We start from the raw sequence: 27225 nt of genomic DNA on the forward strand, positions 1-27225 counted from the left end.
CCATGTTCCTTCTATTAATCGACGCCCAGTCTAAATGGCTAAAGGTGCATAAGATGCTGGGCACAACGTCCTGCGCAACAATTGAGAAGATGCGTTTGTCTTTTAGTACGCGGTGTTGGTCACGGATAACGGCACTCCATTCACGAGTGCAGAGTTTGCGAGGTTCATGAAGATGAACGGCATACGCCATATCCGCACTGCCCCTTACCACCCGGCTTCAAATGGGTTGGCAGAGCGCGCAGTGCAGACATTCAAACGAGGCCTAAAGAAGCAGTCTTCCGGATCAATGGACACGAGACTGGCTCGCTTTTTGTTTTCGTGTAGGACCACCCCCCATGCGGTGACTGGGGTATCTCCCGCAGAACTCCTAATGGGCCGGAGACTTCGCACCCACCTTAGTATGGTTTCCCCGGACATTGGCGCAAAAGTACGCCGCACACAAGAACGTCAGGGACAGGGTTTTTCTCGGCATCGGCCGATTCGGCAGTTTGTGCCCGGTGACCCAGTGTTTGTTCGGAATTTTGCTGGTGGTGCCCAGTGGGTTCCTGGCATAATCTTTCGCCAAACGGGCTCTATACCTTACCAGGTACAAGCCCAGGGTCGTCTTCAGCGCAAACATGTAGACCACGTTCGGTCCAGAAGACTATCCCTTCCAAAGGTTCCCCGCCCCCGGAGCTCATTGCTACAGCCACAGAGACCAGAGACAATGGAAGGTAGTCCTCACAATCTTCCTCTGGTGCCTCACTCAAAGCCTGCGCAGGTCGTTACAGAACCGCGTGGAGATAGAGATGCCGAGATGACGGAGGCAGCAGACTCTGACTCCGAGATGGAGACAGAGACGCTGACATGACTGGATTGGATTGGATTTGTTTATTGTCACGTGTACCGAGGTACAGTGAAAAGTATTTTTCTGCGAGCAGCTCAACAGATCATTAAATACATGGGAAGAAAAGGGAATAAAAGAAAATACATAATAGGGCAACACAACATATACAATGTAACTACAAAAGCACTGGCATCAGATGATGCATACAGGAGTGTTAATGAAATCAGTCCATAGGAGGGTCATTTAGGAGTATGGGGACAGTGGGGAAGAAGCTGTTTTTGAGTCTGTTCGTGCGTGTTCTCAGACTTCTGTATCTCCTGCCCGATGGAAGAAGTTGGAAGAGTGAGTAAGCCGGGTGGGAGGGATCTTTGATTATACTGCCTTCTTTCCCCAGGCAGCGGGAGGTGTAGATGGAGTCAATGGATGGGAGGCAGTTCGTGTGATGGACTGGGTGGTGTTCACGACTCTCTGAAGTTTCTTGCGGTCCTGGGCCGAGCAGTTGCCATACCAGGCTGTGATGCAGCCTGATAGGATGCTTTCTATGGTGCATCTGTAAAAGTTGGTAAGAGTCAATGTGGACATGCCGAATTTCCTTAGTTTCCTGAGGAAGTATAGGCACTGTTGTGCTTTCTTGGTGGTAGCGTCGACGTGGGTGGACCAGGACAGATTTTTGGAGATGTGCACCCCTAGGAATTTGAAACTGCGAACCATCTCCACCTCGGCCCCGTTGATGCTGACAGGGGTGTGTACAGTACTTTGCTTCCTGAAGTCAATTACCAGCTCTTTAGTTTTGCTGGCATTGAGGGAGAGAGTGTTGTCGCTACACCACTCCACTAGGTTCTCTATCTCCCTCCTGTATTCGGACTCATCGTTATTCGAGATCCGGCCCACTATGGTCGCATCGTCAGCAAACTTGTAGATGGAGTTGGAACCAAGTTTTGCCACGCAGTCGTGTGTGTACAGGGAGTAGAGTAGGGGGCTATGTACGCAGCCTTGCGGGGCGCCGGTGTTGAGGACTATTGTGGAGGAGGTGTTGTTGTTCATTCTTACTGATTGTGGTCTGTTGGTCAGAAAATCGAGGATCCAGTTGCAGAGTGGGGAGCCAAGTCCTAGGTTTTGGAGCTTTGATATGAGCTTGGCTGGGATTATGGTGTTGAAGGCGGAGCTGTAGTCAATAAATAGGAGTCTAATGTAGGAGTCCTTGTTTTCGAGATGCTCTAGGGATGAGTGTAGGGCCAGGGAAATGGTGTCTGATGTGGACCGGTTGCAGCGGTATGCGAATTGCAGTGGATCAAGGCGTTCTGGGAGTATGGAGGTCATGCGCTTCATGATCAACCTCTCGAAGCACTTCATTACGGCTGAAGTCAGGGCCACTGGTCGGTAGTCATTGAGGCACGTTTCCTGGTTCTTCTTTGGTACCGGTATGATGGTGGTCTTCTTGAAGCAGGTGGGGACCTCGGAGTGGAGTAGGGACAGGTTAAAGATGTCCGTGAATACCTCTGCCAGCTGGTCAGCGCAGGCTCTGAGTGCACGACCAGGGATCCAGTCTGGGCCCGTCACCTTCCGAGGGTTCACTTTCAGGAAGGCCAATCTGACTTTGGAAGCTGTGATCGGGGGTATGGGTGAATTATGGGCTGCTGGGGCACTCGCCAGCAGATTGTTGGATTGACGGAGGCAGCAGACTCTGACTCTGAGATGGAGACACAGGACGCATCAGAGGGAGAATCCTCGGGTCCACGGGCCGTGGATGTACAACCGTTACGCCGTTCATCACGGAAGCGCCGGTCTCCGTCTCGTTACACGCCGCCTGATCCAGCGCCGCGTGCAAATGATGTCCGGCCTGCGGCAAAACGAGTCCGATGCCCTCCTTCGCCAGGGTCTTCGGTGGATTCCTTGGACTTTGGGGGAGAGGGATGTTATAACCTGCCTGCTTACCATTGGCTGGGGACTAATGACAATCCCACAATCCTGTGGGAGTATGAGCTTCCCCAATGAGGGGGGGGCGGAGAAACCATTAGTAAACTCCATGTAGAAATAAAGCTGGCCAGTTTGGAACCAGCAGGAAGGAGTGTGCAGCAAGGGAAGTTGCTGCTGCTGTTATACATATATATGTTATTGTAAATAAATGTTATTACTTTGTATCCTTAAAACTCGTGCTGGATTCTTCGTGCCCTCACAAAACTGGGACTTTTTTCCCTGGAGTGTAGGTGGCTTAGGGGTGAGCTTATAGAGGTCTATAAAATAATGAGGAGCATAGATAAGGTAGATAGTTGACATCTTTTCCCAAAGGTAGAGGAGTCTAGAACTAGAGGGCATAGGTTTAAGGTGAGAGGAGAGAGAGATACAAAAGAGATCAGAGGGGCGATTTCTTTAGAGGGTGGTGAGCATTTGGAACGGGCTGCCAGAGGCAGTGGTAGAGGCGGGTACAGTGTTGTCCTTTAAAAAGCAGTTAGACAGTTACATGGACAGGATGGGTATAGAGGGATATGGGCCAAATGCGGGCAAGTGGGACTAGCTTAATGATGAAACTGGGTGGCATGTACAAGCTGGGCCAAAAGGCTAGTTTCCAGGCTGTAAACATTTATGTCATTGCTGGGTGGAGCTAAGGGATTCAAGGAGGTTGAGAGAAAACTTTGGAGAGGATTTGAAGTCTGATCTGTCTACATTGAGTCCACAATTCTCTCACAGTAGGACAGTTATAAAACGATTAAGAATATTTAAAGCAGAGCAGTCTTGTCTGAGGACAAGAAAAAGGGTGAAACAAGCCAATTGATAGAGCTTTTTGAAGATATCTAGTCAGAGTCTAACTGGAGTCCACATCTGTTCTGTGAAGCAAGTATTGCTCTATGCCTTGCTGATTTAAAGACAAATTGAGAGTTATATTTTTCTTTTCTTGCTGTTTAATGAGGAATTGAGTAGGATTGTTTAAGGGATAATTGCAAGCTATCATTTTTGGGTGTGAAGTTAAAGAGTTTAATATTGTATTCATAATAAAATTTTGTTTTAAAAATACAAAATGTCTATTTCTTCATGATTCCGGAGATGAAATATGAGGAGAGATTGAAAAGTTTGGGCTTATACATGCTGGAGTTTAGAAGAACGAGGGGATCTGATCGAGGTATATAAAATACTAAAAGGGATTCATGAAGTAAATGTCGATCAAATGTTTCCCCTTGTAGGGCAATCTAGAATGAGAGGTCAGAGATATAGGTTGAGAGGTGATAGATTTAAACCTGGGATGAGGAAGAACTACTTCTTGCAGAGGATGATGAATTTGTGGAGTCTGAATCATTAAATGGTTTCAAGAAGGAGATAGATATATTTCTGATTTAAAAGTGGATTAAAGGGATATGGAGAGCAGGCAAGGAGGTGGATTTGAGGCCAGGAAGCCTGATTGAATGCGGAGTAGGCTCGAAGGGCTGAATTGCCTACTTCTGCTCTTAATTCCAATGTTCCTAATCACTCCTGGCATGAATAATTCTTTCCTCACAGTCTTACAAAATAAACTAAAATATTGGGGTTTTGGTCCAGTATCCTAGCCTCTGTTGGGTTCTGGTCTGCGATTGTAATACTCTCTCTCTTCCCACTCTGTCTGAGTGTCTTTCTCTTTCTCCTTTCCCACTCTTCGCATATCTTTCTCCTTCTCCTTTCCCACTCTTTGCATGTCTCTTTCTCCTTTCCCACTCTATCTACATGTCTCTCTTTTCCTACTCTGTGCGTGTTTCTTTTTCTCCCCATGTCACTCTCCCTCTCACTTCCTCTCTATCTGCGTGGCTTTCTTTCTCCTTTCCTACTCTGTCTGCATGTCTCGCTCTCCCCTTTCCCACACTGACCGTGTGCCCCTCTCTCATTTCCCACTAATAAACAGATAACCTTTTTTTTAAAACCTCATAAATAGAGAAGTTGCAACTTAAAGTGTGAATTTGAGAAGAACTTATCATTGTGAATATTATCAAATTTGTGGAGTCATCGGACTTTGAAATATGATTGACTCTTACATTTCAAGCACACTGATAGAACAGTTGCAAAGATAAACGAGCTTTAAACATTTCCTGACCACGAGCAGGTTATTTCAATTCTTTTATTTGTTCAGCATGGATATCAAATGCTCTATTCAAAGCAATGTTGATTTTGTATTTCATTCTTCAATGAACAAAGTGGTCAAGCTTTAAAATTTCTGATCAAAGCAGTACATTGAATGCACGGAAGTCCAATAAAAATCACATCTGGACATAGCAACTAAAGATCTGCATTTTAGTTTTTAATTCTTTCCAAATGAAGGCCTTGTAACGTTGTGATTTTATAAATTATAGTTAAAAACATTTCCAATTCAGATCCATTCAAAACAAATCTCAAAATGCTTTCAGTAAATTTATATAGCCAGCTCTGTAATTAAAAATATTCCACCACTTAATCAATGCAATTTAATTCAAAGCAATTGCAAATTCCACACTTGAAACAATTGCACAAGTACAAGGAAGTCTCCTGTGATAACTTCAACCAGAGACCAGTGCACCATCTTGAGAAGTGCACCAACACCATTTCAGCCATTTCTTTGAAGGTGCCACAAGACAACTGCTGAAATTACAACAGGATGCCAAGAAACCCCCATAAAATTTCATGACTAAGGTATTAAATTTAAATATAATTAAAGGAAGGATTGGTTACACTGCTGGATTATATGTTGATGCCTTCGTGAGTCGCTACAGTGCACCTTACAGACAGTACACAATGCAACTATGGTATATCATGGTGATCAGAATAGGCATGAAAAATTAAAAGAATCATGTGGTCTTAATTGACAATAAATTGAAGTTGATGCAACGATATTCAGTGGAAGTGAGTAAAGCACATCAAATGTTGGGATATGTTAAAGCATCAGTATGAGTTGCAATACGGAGGTAATCCTGCTACTTTGTACATCATTGGCGCGACTGTGATTTTTTTTTGAAAATTATTTTAATTGGAGTTTTAGCACTTTATATCAAAATTTAAAAACCAGAATAAAAGCAATAAAAACAGCAGCAACATGTGTACCACAGGTTGTCACAGCATCTGTGACCGTAGGCCCAGTAACAGCATTTTCCTATTTACATTGGAGTATACTATTTACAATGACAGAGAGAATCATATTGAACCATCGAATATAGAGGATGAGAAGGGTGTTCTGTCTCTCCCGATCTTGTACATGTGGGAGGGGCTGGTGCCCCTCCAGGTATAGGGCTTCCCTCCCCATTTCTCCTCGGTGTTGTGTGTGTTTCCCATTTCCCCCTCCTCCACCCCCCCATCTCCCTTCCTGTCTGCCCCACCTTCCTGTCTGCTCCTCTCCCCCCCACGACCCCTCCCACCTTAGTTGCTGGTTACGAGCCAGTCTTCAAAGAGGTTGTAAATTTTTTCCACGAATCATCGATTCTCTTCTCCGGCCCTCTGATTGAGAATTTTATTTTCTCTAGCTTTTTCATTTCAGGAATTCAGCCAGGTCTGAGAACCATTCCGAGGCTCTGGGTGGCGCTGCCGACTTACATCCTAGCAGAAGTTTCCGCTGGACGATCAGGGAGGCAAAGGCCAAGGTGTCTGCCCCTTACCCTGTGATGAACTTTGGGTGCTCTGACACCCCGAAGACTGCCACAAATGGGCATGGCTCCATCTTAACCCCCACGATCCTTGACATGGCCTCGAAGAATGCTGTCCAGAACCCATTGAGTCTGGGGCAGGACCAGAACATGTGAGTGTGGTTGGCTAGGCCCCCTGAAACTGCCCAAACTTATCCTCCACCTCCAGGAAGAATCCGCTCATTCGCGTCTTGGTTAGGTGCACTCTATGCACCATCGATTGTGCTTATAATACTATGTAAAATTCTGGTCACCACAGTAATAATAATTTTTTTTAACAAAAATAATATTGCAGTTTTGCAATGATACAAAAAGGAGCAACTAGGATAGCGGGTCAGATGGAGGGATTGGATCATGAGGATGAATATGTAAATTGGGCATGTTCTCACTAGAAAAGGAGGTTGAGAGGAGATATAATTGCTCTTTTCAAGATTCCAAAAGTACAAGATAATGAAAAGCAAAATCTGCAGAAACATTATTTCGGTGAATGAATGGTCAGTCTATGAAACAGGGGGCAGAATTCTCCCAGATCAGCGAGGTGGCCTGTCGGCGGAAGTTGCGAATTCTCTGCAGGCGCCGGAGGTGTTGGCGCTGCGCCAGCCGGCGCTGAAGGGACTGCGTGAGTTAGCACATGCGCAGAACCGCCGGCGTGGTTCGGCGCATGCGCAGAGGAGGTGTCATCTCTGCGCCGGCCATGACGGATCCCTACAGGGACCAGCGTGGAAGGAATAAGTGCTCCCACGGCACAAGCCCGCCCGCAAATCGGTGGGTCCCGATCGTGGGCCAGGCCACCGTGGGCCAGGCCACCGTGGGCCAGGCCACCGTGGGCCAGGCCACCGTGGCCCCCCACCCCCCCAGGACCGGCGCCCCCCCAAGGACCGCACCAGCGAGCCTACCAACCAGGTCCTGCCATGTGGGACCATGTCCAATCCGCGCCGGCGGGACTGGCCAGAAACTGACGGCCGCTCGGCCCATTGGGGCACAGAGAATTGCCGGGGGGGCCGCTGCCAACAGCCCGACCGGCGTGGCGTGATCCCCGCCCCTGCCCGAAATCCGGCGAAGGAGAACACAGCAGCCAGTGTCTGAGCGGCGGGGCTGGATTCACGTCCCCCCCCGGTCTAGGGTCTCCAAGGAGACAGCAGAAGCAGGTAGAATTGATTAATTCAAATGCAAATTACAGAGATCTTCAAAGGAAATAATTTGTGATATATAATTTCAGCTTTGACAAGTGTAGCATACTGGAGAGGAACTTGGACCTCAAACTTATGATTCACAAAGCTCTCCGCCACTGGGATTTTCCTTTCCTCGTGTCCGAGTCTGTTGTAGACTAATTGCTGAGGCTGATTGTTATAATTAGTCAGCAACTCCATCATTGCAGCATTGTGCAATTACCAGGATAGTAGGTGATAAGTTAGATAGAATGTGGCCTGTTTTTGTTTAATAATTGCAGAATTATATAAAAATTCTTGACTAAAAGTTTCTGTGTAGTAAGTGCACAAAGTGTTTGAACATTACACTAAATACTGAAGATTATAGTAATTAGCTGTAAAATAAATAAGATTAAATTGCAACTCTATGACTTTATTATAAAGTATATGTACAAAAAGGCCAGCCCTATCTCATACTAGCTGACCTCATTTCAAACAATTCAATAAGCAAATAAAGCACCTGGAACAAATGGCCTCAGGGACTATGTTGTGGCTTCAAGAGACATTGATGTGAGCTACAGCAAGTGATTAGATGTTAAATTGTTTCCTCGAACTGAATCATGAGCCCATCAATGGATTATCCTGACCCAACAGGTGCAGCTTGTGTAGTGAAGATCAACTCTGCGGAGGTCCATACTGCCTTCAGGCATTCACCAATGGCATAAAGTGCCAATGCATTTACATACATATGTATTCATCTACATCTCTTTACCTTACCTTAAAATACACAACAAAATCAAGAGTATTTAAAAGCAATCTGAACACTTACATCAACTTCACCTTGGTCGATTACATAAAAGTTGTCACCCTCATCACCTGATAACAGAGTAACACAACATTTTTATTTCAAAATAAATTTAGATAGAAAAGTTTAAATCAACAATTTTCTTCACAATGCACTGCACTTTAGGATGTTTTAGTTGTTATGTCAAATGAGTACATGTATTAACAAGCTAAAGAATTTCTTGACAAGCATTAAAGAAATATTAAGACCCCTTCCTTATCTGAAGCAGAAATTCTCTTTTCTCAAGTTTCAGAGATAAATGATTTTCTTGACATGAAAACCAAAGAGTCTGAAAAGGCTTAGCAAGCCCCTACTCAAGTTCACAGGCCCAGCGAGCTTTCAAAGGCTCAAACTCTGCAGTTGTCAGATTTGTTAAGACTTTAGATGTCCAGTTTAATCCACCCTCCACTTAGTCTCATCTTTAATAGTCAATCTTCAAGTACCAGTACTTTGTTTAGTGGCTAAATCACAAGGCCGTTTTTCCTTTCCAGTTACCCTCAGACTAAAAGCTCATGACATCTATTTAACCTTACATCCCAAAGTTTCCAAATGAGTCTAGATTTCCATCACTTAAACATGCAAGACTTTAGGCTATTTTGTCAGCAAAAAAATTGGCTTGTGCCTACAACAGTATGATCTGTTTATGTTTTTTGCTTAAATTCATGGAAAAAATACACTGGCCGCGATTCTCCGCTCTGGCGGCAGAATTCGGGCGCTAGCGGGAAAACGGGCGCCAGCAGGAAAACGGGTACGTTTTACCTCGCTGCCAGCACCCGTTCCGAGACAGCATTCTCCGGTCTACAAGGGGGCTAGCAGGGGCGAGGCGGGAAGCGCAGGGGCGCAGCCTCGAAGCGGCGTCGGAGACCCATCGCCACGTAAAAAACACGGCACCACAGCGCACAACAGGTGACGCGTGTGCACAGGCCGCCAACGGGGGACCATGGCGCCATGCCAAGCAGCGCCCAGGTTCACACACCACGACCTGGAGACGCTGCTGCTGGATGCCCTCGAAGAGAGGGCATCTGTACCCTGGACCCGGCCGGAGGGTGCCAGCCAACGTGGAACGGCGTCTGTGGAGGGAGGTGGGCATGGCCATGAGTGCCACCGCGGTGACACCCAGGACTGGCGAGCAGTGCCGCAAAAAGCTCCATGACCTACTGAGGGCAGCCAGGGTGAGTACCCAGCAGTGTGCCCATGGCAACAACCCCCCTACCCCCATGTGTGACACCCACCCCTCCCAGGGGGATGGTACAACCACAGCCGTGAGGCACAAGTCTGCAGCCACCCATCCAAGCCGCGTTGGCCCTGTGCCCTGTGCACCCATCTCAACATAGACCCAACTGCATGCAGTGGACCGCCTAACAATGGTGCTATTCCCCTCCCCCCCCAGGAAAAGAGCGCCCATAACCAACGGGAGTGAGCCCAAATCGGAGGGGGTGAACCTGACCTGCGCCAGCTCACCATGCACGAGCAGAGGGCACTGGACTTAGCTGGTGCCCCAGAGGACCAGGAGATTGCCCATGCCGAGGTCGGGGACGCGCCACCAAGTGAGATCCCCCCCTTGCCGGGCCCCCTCTCCCCTCCTCCCCTCAGCCCCTTCTCCCCTCAGCCCCTTCTCCCCCCAGGCCCTCAGCCCTTTCCCCTCAGCCCAGCGGACACTGCCCGCATCCAGCACCTGGACGGCCAGCCGACGTAGACCAACCGGGCGCACCTGGCAGACACCGCCCGCATCCAGCACCTAGACGGCCAGCCGACGCGGGCCAACCGGGCGCATCAGGCTTACACCGCCCCCGGCCAGCGCCTGGGCAGCCAGCCCACAGGGACTCCAGCAGCGACAGGGAGGGCAGCTCCAACAACAGCCCCCCAACCCAGTCCAGTGACGACACAATGACACAGGACACCAGCACACAGGGGACAGACAGGCACAACACGACCACACAGGACACCAGCACACAGGGGACAAATGGACACAACACGACCACACAGGACACCAGCACATAGGGGACTGACGGACATGACACGACCACACAGGACACCAGCACACAGGGGACAGACAGACATGAAAGGACACAACACGACATCAACATGAAGAGGACGGACAGACAGGGCACGGCACCCCAGGGGGCCTCCGATCACAGGTCCGATGAAGACACTGTGGTTGCGTCACAGCTATCTCCTCCACCTCCCGCCTTCGCAGAGACACTCACCTCGGTTGGCCATGTTAGTGGTGAGGCTTCTAGGGCGTTAACTGGTGCGCACCACACAGCCGCTCCGGTACAGCAGGTGGAGGTAGGAGCAGCCGAGGGGCCGGACGGTGGGAGGGCAGCCTAGCCCTGGCAAACACCTGTTGCCTGGACGGGTCCCGGGTCCCTGGAGTTCCCCCTCTCACCCATAGACCCGATGCAGTCGGGGACCCAGGGGCGTGAGAAGGTGACGGCTGGCTTGCCGCACCTGCAGACGCAAGTGCAGGAGTGCATCTGCATCCAGGAGACGGAAATGGTGCCGGTCATGAGTGCCACACAGGCCAACACCGCACGGGTGGCATCCACGGTGGAGACAATGGTGGCGACGGTGTCGGGCATGGGTCTGAGCCTGCAAGGCTTGGGACAGGGCTGCCGTCGCACAGGAAGCCATGGGCCAGAGCCAGCTGAACATCGCAGAGGCGCTCAACAACCTGGCCCAGTCCCAGCAGGCCACGGCCCAGTCTCTACAGGCCAGGGCCCAGTCTCTACAGGTCATCGCTGACAGCATCAGCGCCATTGGCCGGGTGATGGACGACGTTGTACAGAGCCAGACACGATGGCGCACTCCCTGAGCTCCATGGCCGTGAACGTCCAGACCCTGGTTGATACCAGCGCGGGCCTCCAGGACTGGCAGCGCCAGGTGATGCCGGTGCCCCAGGTGCTGGATCCGCCCACACCCCCATCCCATGGAGAGCTCCGGGGGCTACTGGGAATCCGGGGGGGGGGGGGGGGGGGGGGGGATTGTACAGGATTGTCAGCCACGTCCTCTGATGCACCTGGTGGGCAGCGGGCAGAACAGGGTGGCACCACGCCATCCCAATTGCCCGAGGTGCGCTCTGGCCCATCCAGGCTGGGCCGCCCCAGGAAGTGGCCGCCGCCGGGTACCCCAGTCACAGGGCAGGAATCGCAGGAGTCCACCTCCAGTTCTGCTGTACCATCTGGGGGACCACCTAGACGTAGTCATAGGGCCCGTAAGGCCAGAAAGATAGACATGGATGAGTGAGTTGACACGGGTGCAGGGCACAGATTAGTTCGATGGGTTAGGGCACATGTCTGTTATTAAACACATTTCCACCTATGCAAACTGCTTCTGTACTCTGTCCGATGCGTGCGGGGGTGGGGCTGGGACTGTGCCAGTGTGTGTGAAGGCTGCTGCGATAGAGGTGGGGCTCCGGTGCAGGTGACCTGTGCTCCCACCCCATACCCCCACCCCATCCCATCCCCCCACCCCACCCCTCCTCCCCCACGGCCCCCGCCCCCGGCCATACGACAGGGCCATGAGATGCAGTGTCAGGGCTGCGTGCAGAGTTCACCCAGGTGGAGGGTCGTGATGTGGCCATGGGTCAGACATTGTCGAATGATGTATGGCTCGGATCCCATCACAGAGCAGGCTGTCATCATCCTCCATGCCTTGCAGCAGACCCGTGTATACCATCGACCGTGTCCCCATCCCATTGCGCCGCAGGCGGATGTGTCATGGAGGGGTGGTGTGGATGCGGGTGTTGTGGTGGTGGGGGAGTTGGGGGTGGGGGAGGTGAGGGTGTTGTGGTGGTGGTGATGGGAATGGGGGAGTTGAGGATGGTTGTCCGTTGGGGAGGTGCCGAACCCGCTGCCTGTGCCCATACCCATCACTACTGCTGCCCACCATGGTCACTGAAACGGGCATCTACCAGCACCTCCTGGCCCAGCAGGCAGCGCCGGGCAGCCTCGTGCTCCCATCCATCCCCCATGTCCCGTGCATCGGCTCTCCCCTCACCATCCCCCTCGTCTCGGGAGGAGTTCCCCTCACCCTGGCCATCCTCCTCCTCCTCCAGCACATCGCCCCTCTGTTGGGCTGTGCAGAACACGACGATGCGACCGACCCTCTCCGATGGGTACTGGAGGGCCCCTCCAGAGCGGTCCAGGCATCTGAAGCGCATCTTGAGCAGCCCAAAGCACCTCTCGACCACACCGCAGGTCGCTGCATGGGCATCGTTGCAGTGTTGCTCCACTTCGGTCTGTGGCCTCCGTATAGGCGTCATCAGCCACGACCGCAACGGGTAACCCCTGTCACCCAGCAACAAGTCCCGCAGCCGGGGGTGGTGTCCCTCGAACATGGCAAGGATGAACGATTGGGCCGGTATAAAGGAGTCATGCACCCTGCCAGGGTACCTACCGCAGACGTGCAGGATTGTCATCCTGTGGTCGCAGATAACCTGCACGTTCATTGAATGTGTACCCTTCCTGTTTAGGCATATGGTCCTTTCCTCCGAGGTGGGCCGCATGGCGATGTGCACTCCATCAATCGCCCCCTGTACCATGGGCATCTTGACAACAGCGGTGAACCCCGCTGTGTGGCCATCCTAGTGACCGCGGTCCGCAGGGAACTCTATGTACCAGTCCGCGATGTTGTACAGGGCATCGGTGACGGCCCGGATGCACCTGTTGACCGATGGCTGGGAGATGCCGGACAGGTCCCCACTCGGCGACTGGAACGACCCCGTCGCGAAGAGGTTGAGGGCGACCGTCACATTGACGGCCACCTGGAGGGCATATCCACCCCAGGTCCTGCGTGGTGCCACGTATGCCATCAGTTGGCAGATGTGAGCGACGGTCTCGCGGCACATCCGCAGTCTCCTCCTGCACACCCTGACCGAGAGGTCCTCGAAAGACATGCGGGCCCGGTACACACGGTGTCGCATCGGGCGCCTCCGTGGCCATGGCACACCCTCCTCCTCCTCCCCCTCGGCATCCCCATGCTGTGGCTCACGCATGGCGTGGTGCCCCTCCCGCGCCTCTCGGGCGTGCGGCACGGTGGCCTGGGCGCCTTGCACGTGCCCCACTGAGGCCCGCTGCTGTACTGCTGGCTCCACCACCTCCCTCTCACGCATGTGCTCCAGCTCCCACTGGGCCTCATGCACGGCAGCAGCCCCCGCCACGGCGGCCAACAATGCTGGAAGATGGCTGAACATTGTACGATTTGTAGGGGGTGGGAGTAGACAGGGTTTCATCATTGGTATAACCCATCCACAACCAGGTGCCATGGGCAGCATGGCAGGCCCGGCTGCCAGCACGCGCCCCACCCCCGCCTCCACGGTGCCCTGGCACCTGTCGGCCGTACCCCCTGCCAGGGCCACCATCCGCTGGCACCGCCCTCAAGGGGGTGCTGCCGTGTGTGCCGCCCTGGAGCCACCAATAGATGCCGCCGGTCTGGTGCGGGGGGGGGGTGCTGGCACACGTTAAGACGGCCGGGCCCCGTGGCCCCCCCGCAGCCTTCCGCGCCCCGTGGCCCCCCGCAGCCTTCCGCGCCACCCCCCGCAGCCTTCCGCGCCCCGTGGCCCCCCGCAGCCTTCCGCGCCCCGTGGCCCCCCGCAGCCTTCCGCGCCCCGTGGCCCCCCACAGCCTTCCGCGCCCCCCCGCAGCCTTCCGCGCCCCGTGGCCCCCCGCAGCCTTCCGCGCCCCGTGGCCTCCCGCAGCCTTCCGCACCTCGACTGCCGCCCCCACTCTCCCCCCCCCCCCCGCCCACCAGCGGATGTGTGGGGCCACCCCCACCCCGGCAGCGGATGTGTGGGGCCACCCCCACCCCCGGCAGCGGATGTGTGGGGCCACCCCCACCCCCGGCAGCGGATGTGTGGGGCCACCCCCACCCCCGGCAGCGGATGTGTGGGGCCACCCCCACCAGCGGATGTGTGGGGCCACCCCCACCAGCGGATGTGTGGGGCCACCCCCACCCATGGCAGCGGATGTGTGGGGCCACCCCCACCCCCGGCAGCGGATGTGTGGGGCCACCCCCACCCCCGGCAGCGGATGTGTGGGGCCACCCCCACCAGCGGATGTGTGGGGCCACCCCCACCAGCGGATGTGTGGGGCCACCCCCACCCCCGGCAGCGGATGTGTGGGGCCACCCCCACCCCCGGCAGCGGATGTGTGGGGCCACCCCCACCCCCGGCAGCGGATGTGTGGGGCCACCCCCACCCCCGGCAGCGGATGTGTGGGGCCACCCCCACCCCCGGCAGCGGATGTGTGGGGCCACCCCCACCCCCGGCAGCGGATGTGTGGGGCCACCCCCACCCCCGGCAGCGGATGTGTGGGGCCACCCCCACCCCCGGCAGCGGATGTGTGGGGCCACCCCCACCCCCGGCAGCGGATGTGTGGGGCCACCCCCACCCCCGGCAGCGGATGTGTGGGGCCACCCCCACCCCCAGCAGCAGATGTGTGGGGCCACCCCCACCCCCCGCAGCGGATGTCTCCCCACCCCCACCTCTCCACTCCCACCTCCCCACTCCCACCTCCCCCCACCCCCGGCAGCAGATGTGTGGGGCCACCCCCACCCCTTTCCCCCCGGGGTCTCCCCCACACCGCCCGCAGACACGGCCTTCCCGCTCCCTGTCCCGGGGTCCCCACCCCCAACGCCATCGCGCACCACCTGCCCCCCCCCGGGGGGGCCTCCCCACGCCATCACCCACCTCCTCCCGCAGCGTCAGCCAGCACGACTGGCTGACGCTGTTTTACAGCATATTGGAACAGCGCCAGCGGGACTTCGGCCCATCCGGCCCAGAGAATCGCTGGCCCACCGGAGAATCGCCGCTACGGCCATTTACGGCGATTTTCCGTGCGGCCCGGCGCCATTCGCGCGCAGCCGTTTTCACAGGGGTGGGAGAATCGCGTCCCGGCGTCGGGATTCGCGCGGTGCCATGGAGATTCTCCAGATCGTGTTGCATGCAGGTTCGGGTTGCTTCAGTACCTGAGGATTGCAATTATAATAAACACTGTGCAAATCATGAGCAAACTACAGCACATGGATAAGCCCTTCGGCCCTCCAAGCCTGCAGCGACCATGCTGCCCGTGTCACCTAAAACCTTCTACACTTTCAGGATCCGCATCCCTGCATTCCCAAAACTTATTCATGTGTTTGTCAAGATGCCCCAGTGAACAGGATATTGTTAAAGAAGTGTCTTTTGATTGCACTGTCAATGACCCCTGATCATTGAAAGTAGACTGATGGCATTATAATTGTCTGGATTGTATTTACCCTTGTGTGGACGGGGCAAACATGGGATATGGGCATCGCTGGTATGCCAGCATTTATTGCTCATTCCTAGTTGCGCTTGAGAAAGTAGCGGTGAGCTGCCTTCTTGAACTGTTGCAGTCCCTGAGGTGCAGTTACACCACACTGCTGTGAGGGTAGAGTTCCAGGATTTTGACCCAGTGACAATGAAGGAACAGCAACATATTTCCAAGTCAGGAGGTGAGTGACTTGGAGGGCAGCCTCCACGTGGTGGTGTCCCCAGGTATCTACTACTCTTGTCCTTCTAAATAGTAGTGTCATGGGTTTAGTGGGCAGCAGAGTAGCACAAGTGGATAGCACTGTGGCTTCACAGCGCCAGGTTCGATTCCCCGCTGGGTCACTGTGCGGAGTCTGCACGCTCTCCCCGTGCCTGCGTGGGATTCCTCCGGGTGCTCCGGTTTCCTCCCACAGTCCAAATTCGTGCAGGTTAGGTGGATTGGCTGTGCTAAATTACCCTTAGTGACCAAAAAACATTAGGAGGGGTTATTGGGTTACGGGGATAGGGTGGAAGTGAGGGCTTAAGTGGGTCGGTGCAGACTCTATGGGCCGAATGGCCTCCTTCTGCACTGTGTGTTCTATGTTCTATGTTTGGAAGTTGCTGCCCAAGGAACTCTTATAGTTGGTGGTGTAGAGATTGAATGCTTGTGGAAGGGGTACAGTTAGATTCTCACTTGTTGGGGATGGTCATTCCTTGGCACTTGTGTGGCACAAATATTACTTGCCACGTATCAGTCCAAACCTGAATGTTGTTCAGGTACTGTTACATATGAACACACATTGCTTCAGTATCTGGAATTGGAAATGGTACTGAACAGTGTGCAGTTATCCGTGAACATCCAAACATCTGACCTGATGCTGGGCCTCGGACACTACCCTGGGCCTAGGACACTACCCTAAGGAACCCATGCAGTGATGTCCTGAGGCAGAGATGATTGGCCTCCAACAACCACAACCATTTTCCTCTGTTGTAGATATAGCTCCAACCAGTAAAGAGGTTTCCTGTTGTTTCCCCTCGACTTCAATTTTACAAAAGTTCCTTGATGCCACATTTCATCAAATGCTGCTTTGGTGGCTCTCATATCACCTCTGCAATTCAGCTCTTATATCTATGTTTGAACAAAGGTTTAATGAGGTCAGGAATTGAGTATGGAGGAACCTAAAACATGAGGGGCAGGATTCTCCAACGCGGCAGAGTGTCCACGCTGCCGTAAACACCGTTGCGCTTTACAACGGCGTGAACTGGCCACTCCCAGGACTAATTCTGGCCTCTTCAGGGGGCCAGCACGGCGCTGGAGCGGTTCGCGATGCTCCAGCTGCCGATCCCGGCGCGAACTGTGCACCGCGGGATCCGCACCTGCGCAGTTGCGCCAACGAGGACATGCGCAGTGGCGCCAATGCACGCATTCGCAGTGGCCTCCTTCAACGCGCCGACGCAAAATGGGCTGGCACGTAGAAAAGGAGGCCCCCAGCCACAGAGACCGGCCCGCCAATTGGTGGGCCCCAATCGCGGGCCAAGCCACATCGGAGGCCCCCCCCCCCCCCCGGGTCGGAACCCCCCCCCCCCCCCACCCTCAGGCCACCACCCGACCCTTCCATGCCGAGGTTCCGCCGGCTCAGACCAGGTTAGAACAGTGCCAGCGGGACTCGGCTCTTTTCTTACGGCCGCTCGGCCCATCCGGGCCGGAGAATCAGCGGGCCGGACGCGTAGAGCGGCCCATCCGCTCTGCGAGAATTGTGTGCCGGCGTCGGGGTGGCGTGGCCCGTTCGCAGGGATTCTCCGGCCCAGGGCTGGCAAAATCCCGCCCAAGCTGTCCGAAAACTGTCCTGAGCGGGAAACTGCACTCAATGGGACCACCGCCCTTTACATTGAAAACACACACCAGCAAAATAAAAATGCATGAATTTCTGTACCTAGAATGTGAGCACTACTATGGACGATTTAAACAGATAATGCTCTGAAAGGAGAACTGCGATAGTTTCTCGGGAGATTATGAGATATAGGGCGCAACAAGGCTGTTGAATCTTGAGAGATTTAAGGAATCCCGCTTATTTAAATATGTCTGCGCCGTATTCTCCCTGGGGTCCGGGAAGTAACGGCCGTGCCTGGGAGAACTAGCCAGAGCACCATTTAGCAGAGGTTTCCACAAATGTGAACTAGGCACAACGGCACTTGCGGGTGTCATGTCTCCCAGGCCATTAAAAACCTCTGGGTGGTCGGGCTCTGGGCAGGGTGGTGCAGTCGCACTCCCGTTGACATCTGGACACCTTGGCACTGCCAGCCGGGTACCTTGGCAGTGCCACTGTGAGGGTACCAGATTGACCATGCAGGGGTGCCTTGCCCTTAAGAGGTGGTGTGAGGGGAGTCTTGGGGATCCCATAAGAGGCACGTTGGGTGCAGTGGGAGGGTCCAGAGGCCGCAGTCGGGTGGTTGAAGAGATTCAAATGATCGGGGTGGCATTTAAAAATGGTGCCCCAATCCGCGAATACTCTTCCTGCACTGCTGAGCTCATCAGGAAATTATGTAACTGCGGCCTCAGCGGGGCATTCCTCGCCGAGGCAAAAAAAAACAGCAAAGTGCTGTTAAATAGCAGTGTCTCGCGCCAAGAAACACCCCACTAAATGCATCCGAAATGCCACTCTGTTTCTGTCCCATTAAATAGTGCTCATAACATCAGTGTCACTGCTCTCAGTTAAACTGACTCCCTGTAGAAAGCTAGCTTAGAGAGGTACACATTCGTCTGGAAGGGGAAACCAGAAGAAGATTGTCATATCCACGGAGTCAGGTTCACCAATCAAATATAGAATTGCAGGTAACCTACAGAACCTCCAATTGGCATTAGCAAATGGGGCATGACCTCAAGCCTTCAGTTTAATGACAATCAATTGGCCACATTATCAGTGCTTATGCTCCCACACGCTACTCTACTGGCGAAAACGAATAGTTTTTTTTGTGCTGACTTCTATACGATCAGTCATCCCAAAAGCAGACAAATTGATTCCACGGGGAGATTTTAATGCCCGAATTGGATGCAATTACACAGTTTGGAAGGACATAATTAGAAAACTAGAGAGTGGGGAAATCAAATGCCAATGGTCACCTCCTCCTCCTCACCAACTGCACAATCATGAGTTCACCATCATAAAGACATTCTTTGATCAGAAAGATAAATACAAGACAGCATGGAAACATTCCATTGGCATACCCTCGACTCCGTCATTATCTGTGCCCAACAATAGGAAGGATGTACACATCACCTGAGCCATGTGGGGTGCAAACAACAAGACTGGCCACAGATTTGTACTCTCCACCATGAGCATATGCCTGGCACCAAGACAATGAAGATCTCATTCGTATACCCATTCTCCAGTGTACAAAAACAAGAGAACAATTTCAGGTGCCAGTTTCTTCCGTCTTGCACTCTTATTCAAGATCAAGCCTAATTTCCAAGAGATGGACACCCAGGTTATCGAATTTGAACCTCGCAGGCACCAAAACTGGTTCAACAAGAATGATAAAGAAATATGGAAACTTCTCAATCGGAAACACCAAGTCATCATTACATTTCTAAAATCACCCTACATCACATCAGAAATGGAAACTGCACTTATTACTCAAATCCAAAGCTCAAGAGAATGATGTGTGACATCAAGAATATGTGGTGGGCAGAGACAGCCAATTAAATCCAGTGTTACCCAGACTGGCTTGACATGCAGAGCTTCATCAAGGCCATCTGTGGACCAAACTCAAACTGTCCTTCCCTCCTGAGTTAAAGACAGCAATGGTGATGCAGCCATTCAAGACTGCAGGAAGGAGCATTGCCAGAACCTTATCAATCAGGAGTCAATTATATCGGACAAAGCCATCAAAACAACCCTTCGGTGGCTTGAAAAATCAAATTTGGGTATGCTGCCAACACTTGTTGAGGTGAAGAACAGCATAGTTTATACTTCGTACAACATTCCTGCAGAGATCTATAAAGTTGGTGGTCAAAAACTCTTGCTCAAACTCTCAGATCTTCCAGCAAAAATCAGGGAAGAAATACAATCTCCAGACTTATGCAATCATTGTTTAATTCTTCAAGAAGTGTGATAAATCAATTTGTGGGAACTATAGAGGCATATTCCTTCTTTGCACTGAGGAGAAGATTTTCACACAAATCCTCCTTGAACCACCTTCTGCCCGTCAGTGAAGACACTTTCCAGAGGTTTCCAGCCATCCAGTGAGTAATGCCTTTGTCATTCAACAAGTCCAATGAAAATATCTGGAATAACATGAGGGTCTCTATATGACCTTTACTGATCTGTCAAAAGCCTTTGACTCCATCAACCACAAAGCCCTTTGGAAAGTCCTCCAGCGACTTTGGTGTGTAGCAAAATATGTTCCTCCTGCATGAAGGTTTAACAACAATTATCCTTTGCAATGGATTTGAGACCAAGCCCGTTTGTATCCGGATGAGTATCAGCAAAGTTATGTGATTGCACCAACTCTCTTCACCATATACCTCAGCCTGATGATAGAACTCATCTGTGATCAACTTCCAAAGGGGTTCATCTTTGAGTTTCAACACATTGGGAAACTTTTCAACCTCAGCAGGTTGTAAGCTAAGACTAAAGTGGCCCTCATACATGACATACAATATGCCTATGATTGCTCAACTGGGCACACATTGCACATGACATTCAGAGCACCCTTACCTTCTTCAACTCTGCATACAAGGGTCTCCCACTTAATATCAGCCAAATATCCACCAACCCTGCCGTGGATAAGCACCGACACCTCCAGTTATTGCTATTGCTAGGGTGATTTTAGAAGTCATTGAACATTCCTTGGGCGCAATTCTCTGGAAAAATTTCTAAGTGTGGTAGCGAGCAAGAATTGCCGGGAGCTTCACGGCGCCCGGCCCAGCGAGGTGAGCACTGCAATTGAATGTAAATTGGTCCACTTAACGAGGCCTCATGGGCTTCTCATCGCAAATGAAGGCTTGCCATCTGAATCAATGGCACCGTGCTCGCCAGCCCCTTTTGAACAATGTCGAGCTGCACTTAAGCTGCACTTGCTCAGCCAACCCCACCCAGCTTGCAGTAACGGTGCGGAGGAGACTGGCTCCAAGATTCAAGGATGCTGCTAGACGCGGTGGAGGCCAGGAGGAATGTTCTGCTCTCCCGAGGGTCCTGGAGAGTCAGCCACAAGGCAGCCAGTGCTACCTGGTATGAGGTGGCGGCAGCTGTCAGTTCGGGGAGTACGACAAGGAGGGACGACCGTCAATGCCGCAAGAATCATAGAATTTACAGTGCTGAAGGAGGCCATTCGGCCCATCGAGTCTGCATCGGCCCTTGGAAAGAGCACCCTAACCAAGTCCACACCTCCACCCTATCCCTTTAGCTCTCCCTTAATCGTCGGGAGAGACCCCTGACTGGCAGAGGGGTGTCAGACTTAAGAATCCTCACCTCCTTAGAGAAGCATTCCCTGGACGTGACTGGGGTGGCCAAGGACAGATGGGTCACCCATGTGGAGGCTGGTGTACGCCGCAGAGGTGAGGAACCACCGGGCTCCATTTGGAGGACCTGTCAAATGTGAGTTGTTATTGCCTTACTGACTGACCAATCCCTCCCACTGATCACATGTCCATTCTCCCGCAGATCCTCCAGCTGACGGCTCCAGCCCATCCTGTGCAGCACCCTCTCCAGACCCCGAGGAGAACACCTCGGACGGGAGCTCCGAGGTTGTAACTGTTATAGTTGTGGCACAGCCGTCATCCCCACCCTCCTGGTTTAGCACAGGGCTAAATCGCTGGCTTTGGAAGCAGACCAAGGCAGGCCAGCAGCAGGGTTCAATTCCTATACCAGCCTCCCTGAACAGGCGCCGGAATGTGGCGACTAGGGGCTTTTCACAGTAACTTAATTTGAAGCCTACTTGTGACAATAAGCGATTTTCATTTCATTTCATTTCATTTCACCAGCGCAGATACACACATCTGTTAGTGGACAGGCTTTGGGGGCACAATCTGGTGAGCACCACAACGCTGATGATGCATATCAGGTGGAGGCAGGAATCCCCAGGCGAGACAGCAGTCGGAGGGCTGCTGGATCCCACGACCCAGCTGGGTGCCAGCCTCATACTGAGCCTGGGGTACAGAGGTACCCGGAGCTGATGGAGACGATAGGGAGCAGCTGCGACATTCAGAGGGAGATGTCAGTGTCACCCCCGCAGATCCATAGCCAATTGGGGGAGTCCCAGACACTATGGGCGCAGAAGATGACGCCGTCAATAAGTGGCACCGAGGCCAGCACGACAAGGGTGACGACCGCAGTGGAAAGCCCGGTGCACGACATCGGAAGCATGAGTGAAGGTGTCCAAGGGGTCGCACAGTCGGTGATGGCCATGGCTGAGGGTCTCGGCAGAATGTCCGACTCGCTGGGGGATGTCACCTTGATGGGGTTCTGAGGGATGTGTCCTGTAGCCATCTAAGATGGCCACCTGCTAAAGACCATGGGAATTATGGCCAACCCAGGACTCAGACAGATACAGAACCTCTGTATCTGAAACACAGGTAACCAGGCCTGATCGAAACTCCCGCTCATTTGCATTTAATGGCCCATTTTCCCAGGACAATAGAAGTCCAATCAAGCAACCGGTACAGCCACAGACTGATCGGCGCCACTCCCTTTACTCAGAAAGCCCAACTGCCAAGGTCAATGACCTCTAAGGACCCGCCCAGCCACCAAGGCACCCGCCCCTTTATTGGCCGAAATCGAAGACAGTGATCAGAGCCCTGTGAACTATTGGGTCCAAGGTTAAGGACCGCCCCAAAGAGCCCGAAATCCCAGAGGGATAAAAGAGAGCACAGCCATATGTTCTGTCTGTTTTGCATCCGGCCTGTGCAAACCCAATTGCAGCAGGAACAGCCAGCCAAGTTCAAGACCAACGATCGCTACCTGACGGATGAGCCCAGCAGAGACAGAGCCACTTTCTTCGAAACAGCCAAGTGAAATCCAGATAAAGGCCTTATCCATTTGCACAATGCCGGTCGCCCTGAAGTTAAGTATAGATTATTGTAGCTGATAGGTGTAGTTTAACTCATAGTAGATATTGTGTTTGCATGTCGAGGTAACTCTTGTGTATGTAACTAAACCATCTTTTGAACAAACTAACTGGTTGTGTGGTCATTTGATCGATATAAGGGAAGGCTTGTGGTTCACCAACATTATTAATAGAGCAACTGTCCCGCTCTCAGATGGGCTAAGCCGAGGTGCTGTGGACCTTGTCCCAGTCGCAGATGGGCATGGCTGGGACACTGAAAAGCATGTCCCAGTTACTGAGGAGCATCGGAGGGCATCGACACAATGGTACAGACCACGGAGCTGGCAGAGCCAGATGATGCAGGGGCAGCTGGGGCTCGAACCAGTTGCCCCTCCGTACCAAGGTGAACCCCGGGGTCCTATGGGCACTGACCAGGAGGAGTGGGTGCCGAGTGCCAACCCGGAGCCATTGCATGGAGTGGCGACGGTGGCCAACCAGTTCCCCCGTGTTCCACCCATATGACGAGGCTGCGTCTCGAGGTCAGCACAGGGGATAGGGTGGCACGGCTGTGCATATGTCGCCGACAAGTGAGCCGGGGCCCTCCGTCCCAGAGGATGCCTGCCAGGGGCATCAAAGGCCAAAGGACAAGGTAGACAGCTGGCAGCCTCCACCTCAGATGTGTATCCTGGGGAAACACCCAGACATAGTGGTAGAGCTCGGAAGGCCAAGGATGTTGAGGATCACTGAGACACCGGGGGAGGGGGGGGTAGCACCATCGGAAGTGGAATATTGTACAACACATTAAACAACTTTTTGCACAACCATTATGATGCCTCTGTCACTTCCTTCCACAATGCAGGCTGACCTCCGGACACTTTGCCCATCTCTCCAGGCATCTCCCCCCCCCCCCCCCCGCCCCTCACCCTCGCTCCGGCTGTCGGCTGTGGGCTTGTCCCTGGAACTTTGTCCCATTCCCTGGGTGTTCAGATATTGCGTGTGTGGTGTTTCCTCCTGCATTGTTCAAGCACAGTGTCCAGGCATCAGAGTGTGATTTGGATGTCGGGCAATGACTCCCACATGCTGCATGGCTGCCCCACCCACAGGAATCCACATGGCATGTGTGAAGTGCTCACTTAACGACGATTGCCAATTCCCTATTAGCAATAGCTTCAGTCGCACAGCCAGAAGCCTCGCCAGTCGGTGGGGATTATGAGTGGTTGGCAGGGCAGACAGACAGAGGCAAGTGTTGCCCCAGGAACGGGTAAACATGATCCAGGCATGGTGGTGCCGTGGGCAGTTGCCTACCCCCACCCTCCCATGGCGGCCCACACCTGCGGGGTCCCCCCCACCCAGCCGAGTCCCTCAACGCCCACCAAGCACTGGAGTAGCAAGCCCACACCCCCAGCCTGTGAGTAAAGATGGCCACTCACCTCCTCTGCTTCCCACAGAAGCCCTTCCGCCAGGTTCACGTTTTTCAAAATGAGTACTAATCGGCACCAGCGCGAGCACTTTCTGAGGAGGTTGCTGAATGGCAGCAGGGTAGCATAGTGGTTAGCACGATGGCTTCACAGCGCCAGGGTCCCAGGTTCGATTCCCGCTTGGGTCACTATGCGGAGTCTGTACATTCTCCCTGTGTCTGCGTGGGTTTCCTCCGGGTGCTCTGGTTTCCTCCCACAGTCCAAAGATGTGCAGGTTAGGTGGATTGGCCATGATAAATTGCCCTTAGGTTAGACGTGGTTACTGGGTTACGAGGGTAGGGTGGCGGTATGGGCTTAAGTAGGGTGCTCTTTCCAAGAGCCGGTGCAGACTCGATGGGCCGAATGGCCTCCTTCTGCACTGTAAATTCTATGATTCTATGACAGGAGGCCGTTGGATAAGGGGTGGCTCCCATTAATTGTATGGAAATTGGGCTTAAGTTTTGATAACTGGTTTCTCACCACACTACGCCGAGGTCCCGATTTTGCCAAGTGAAACAGGCCTATTGCATCGCAAACTGTTTGGCGTCTTGTCTTGTTTTTGGCCTCTCCCGTTATTCACCGGCCTTGTTTCGCTTGAGCAAGAGCGCAACGAGGCCATGTAATCGCGCCCCTTGCAACTCGGCATCTACATCTCATCCAGCACAGAATCAGATGTGCCAGCACAGCTTTACAAAAATTGCAAAAACAAGTTTTTGAAAATTGAGATCTTCATAAAAGTTCAAAGACTTTAGTCTGGAACGTTGTTGTCACCATATGATAATGAGATTTAATTCCCCTACCAAAGGCATCTACGGGCACTTAAAAATGTCCACAGTGGTGCTTCCGCAGGATAATTAAAATCAAGTGGGAAGACAGCTGAACATCTTCACTAAAATTTAGTGCATCAATGATCATTACACTGCATATGCATACGAAATAACTAGCTTCCAAAGCAGATCCCCTTTTCCCAACTTAAGGATGACATCTGATCTCAAGGACAGAGAAAATATTTTATGGATACATTGGATTCATTGAAAAGGGCACAAATTGACACTGGGGCATGAGAGGAACTTGCCACAAACCATACAATAGCAGTGTATCATCCAACAAGTTGCAACAGTCGGAAACTGAATGCCTAGACTCTGGTGCAGAGAAACAACAAAAGCAAAAGAGAGCAGAACAATGGCTTGGAATGCCCTCTTCTTCAGAGCAGCTCTTGTCCTCTCAGTCCAAAGACCTCTGGCTCCAGAATTGACCGGAGTTACCTGAGGACACACAAATCATGAAGCATGGCAGATGTAATCCTCCTTTGAAGGACTGATAATGATGACGAGCTAGGTCACGAGCAGACATAATTTGCTTTTTGTGGTTTTGACTGCAGTATAATTATTAGCTAAGACCCTGCTTTTCTTTGAATTGTGCTACAGGACCTTTTAGGTCAATGTGAAAATTCATCCAACAACGCAGCACTTCCTCAGACTCTGAAGTCGAGTTTGGTCTTCTGACACAGCGACAGGAGCGTTACCTCTGATCTAAGGTTATCACTACCTGGGCTAACATGAGCTAAGACTAGATACATGAAATACAGGAAGGGCTCCCTGCACCCAATATAAATCATTACCTTGGGGAGAAAAGACAATGGTAAAAAAAATAAAGATAGGCCCAGAAAATCTATTTTAATAAAATACACAAACCACCCTCCTTTAAAGCCTCTCAGAGCATTACCTTGCTGAATGACAGTTTCTCCTGCAATGTGGGTTACCGGAAACATGGCATCAAAGATGTCACTGCAAGGGAATGAAAAGACAGAATGAGAATTTGAGCATCAGATTGGAAACTTAAAAGCACAGAATTCAGATTTCTAGAGAAAAAGCTAAAATTGATTATTGAAACAATCCTTTGAATTTCTAAAGAGCATGTTTTATTGGAGAATATCAAATTTTCCCCTTCCAAAGGCTCTGCTGGCAGAAATATTGTTTACACAAATGATATATAGAACAGAAAGCATCTCTACAGTTTTTTAAGGCCAAAATACTGCAGAGGTTGGAAATCTGAAATGAAAACCAAAAATATCCCCTCCCAAACCCATGGCCTCTACCACCTAGGAGGATAAGGGCACCAGATGCATGGGAAACCTACCACTTGCAAGTTATCTCCAAGCCACACACCGTACTTGGAACTGTATTGCCATTCCTGCACTCAAGATCTGGGAGAAGGGGGTGGCAAACAAAGGGGGGTCCGGCGGCAAGGACGCGCCCGGACTGGTTGCTCTACCAGAGTTTCTTGTTGTTCTCCAGCCTGAGCAGTCATAGGCAGTGCTGTAGACCTGAAAGACTGACAATTATAACAAGAAACAGAACCATCACCTTGAGATTCCTATTTTCTTAAATCGGGTTTGCTAAGATAATTTCACTAGTCGCTAAGTTGCTGTTTCTGACCTTCGGACAGCTTTGTGGTTCAGATTGTTTTTGAAAAGCCTGGCAGGAAACCACAAAGCTTCCCAAAGGTCAACAGAAATTCAGCAACGGATAGTGTTCTTGCTTGCAAAAGGTTAAGTGGAATTCTGCTTTTGAGCCATATAGATCATAGAATTTACAGTGCAGAAGGAGGCCATTCGGCCCATCGAGTCTGCACCAGCTCTTGGAAAGAGCACCCCACCCAAGGTCAACATCTCCACCCTATCCCCATAACCCAGTAACCGCACCCAACACTAAGGGCAATTTTGGACACTAACGGCAATTTATCATGGCCAATCCACCTAACCTGCACATCTTTTGGACGGTGGAAGGAAACCAGAGCACCCGGAGGAAACCCACGCACACACGGGGAGGATGTGCAGACTCCGCACAGACAGTGACCCAAGCCGGAATCGAACCTGGGACCCTGGAGCTGTGAAGCAATTGTGCTATCCACAAGGCTACCGTGCTGCATATGGATGCTGGGGGGTGGGAAAGACAGAGAAGTTGGTCGGGGAGAGGTTTTGGACACATTGGAGGGATGGGGGAGGGGGGGGGGGTTCAGGGGTAG

The 27225-nt window shown here is 52.2% G+C and overlaps 1 protein-coding gene and 1 long non-coding RNA gene across 4 annotated transcripts in view; one reads left to right on the forward strand and one right to left on the reverse strand.

Annotated features, from left to right (window-relative positions):
* The window catches only part of prkar1b (protein kinase, cAMP-dependent, regulatory, type I, beta), a 375815-nt gene that overhangs the window by 124720 nt on the left and 223870 nt on the right, over positions 1-27225 (reverse strand). For all 3 annotated transcript variants that reach the window (XM_072481561.1, XM_072481563.1, XM_072481564.1), the window contains 2 exons: positions 25924-25985; positions 8416-8462 (listed from right to left, as the gene is read on the reverse strand). In XM_072481561.1, the coding sequence (XP_072337662.1) occupies positions 8416-8462; positions 25924-25985 (109 nt within the window). The remainder of the gene's footprint in view (positions 1-8415; positions 8463-25923; positions 25986-27225) is intronic.
* Positions 1-27225, forward strand: part of LOC140394364 (uncharacterized) — a 64002-nt gene that overhangs the window by 14984 nt on the left and 21793 nt on the right. The gene's annotated exons all lie outside the window — the stretch shown is intronic.

Source organism: Scyliorhinus torazame, chromosome 17 (assembly GCF_047496885.1).
Source record: "Scyliorhinus torazame isolate Kashiwa2021f chromosome 17, sScyTor2.1, whole genome shotgun sequence".
Lineage (NCBI taxonomy): Eukaryota > Metazoa > Chordata > Chondrichthyes > Carcharhiniformes > Scyliorhinidae > Scyliorhinus > Scyliorhinus torazame.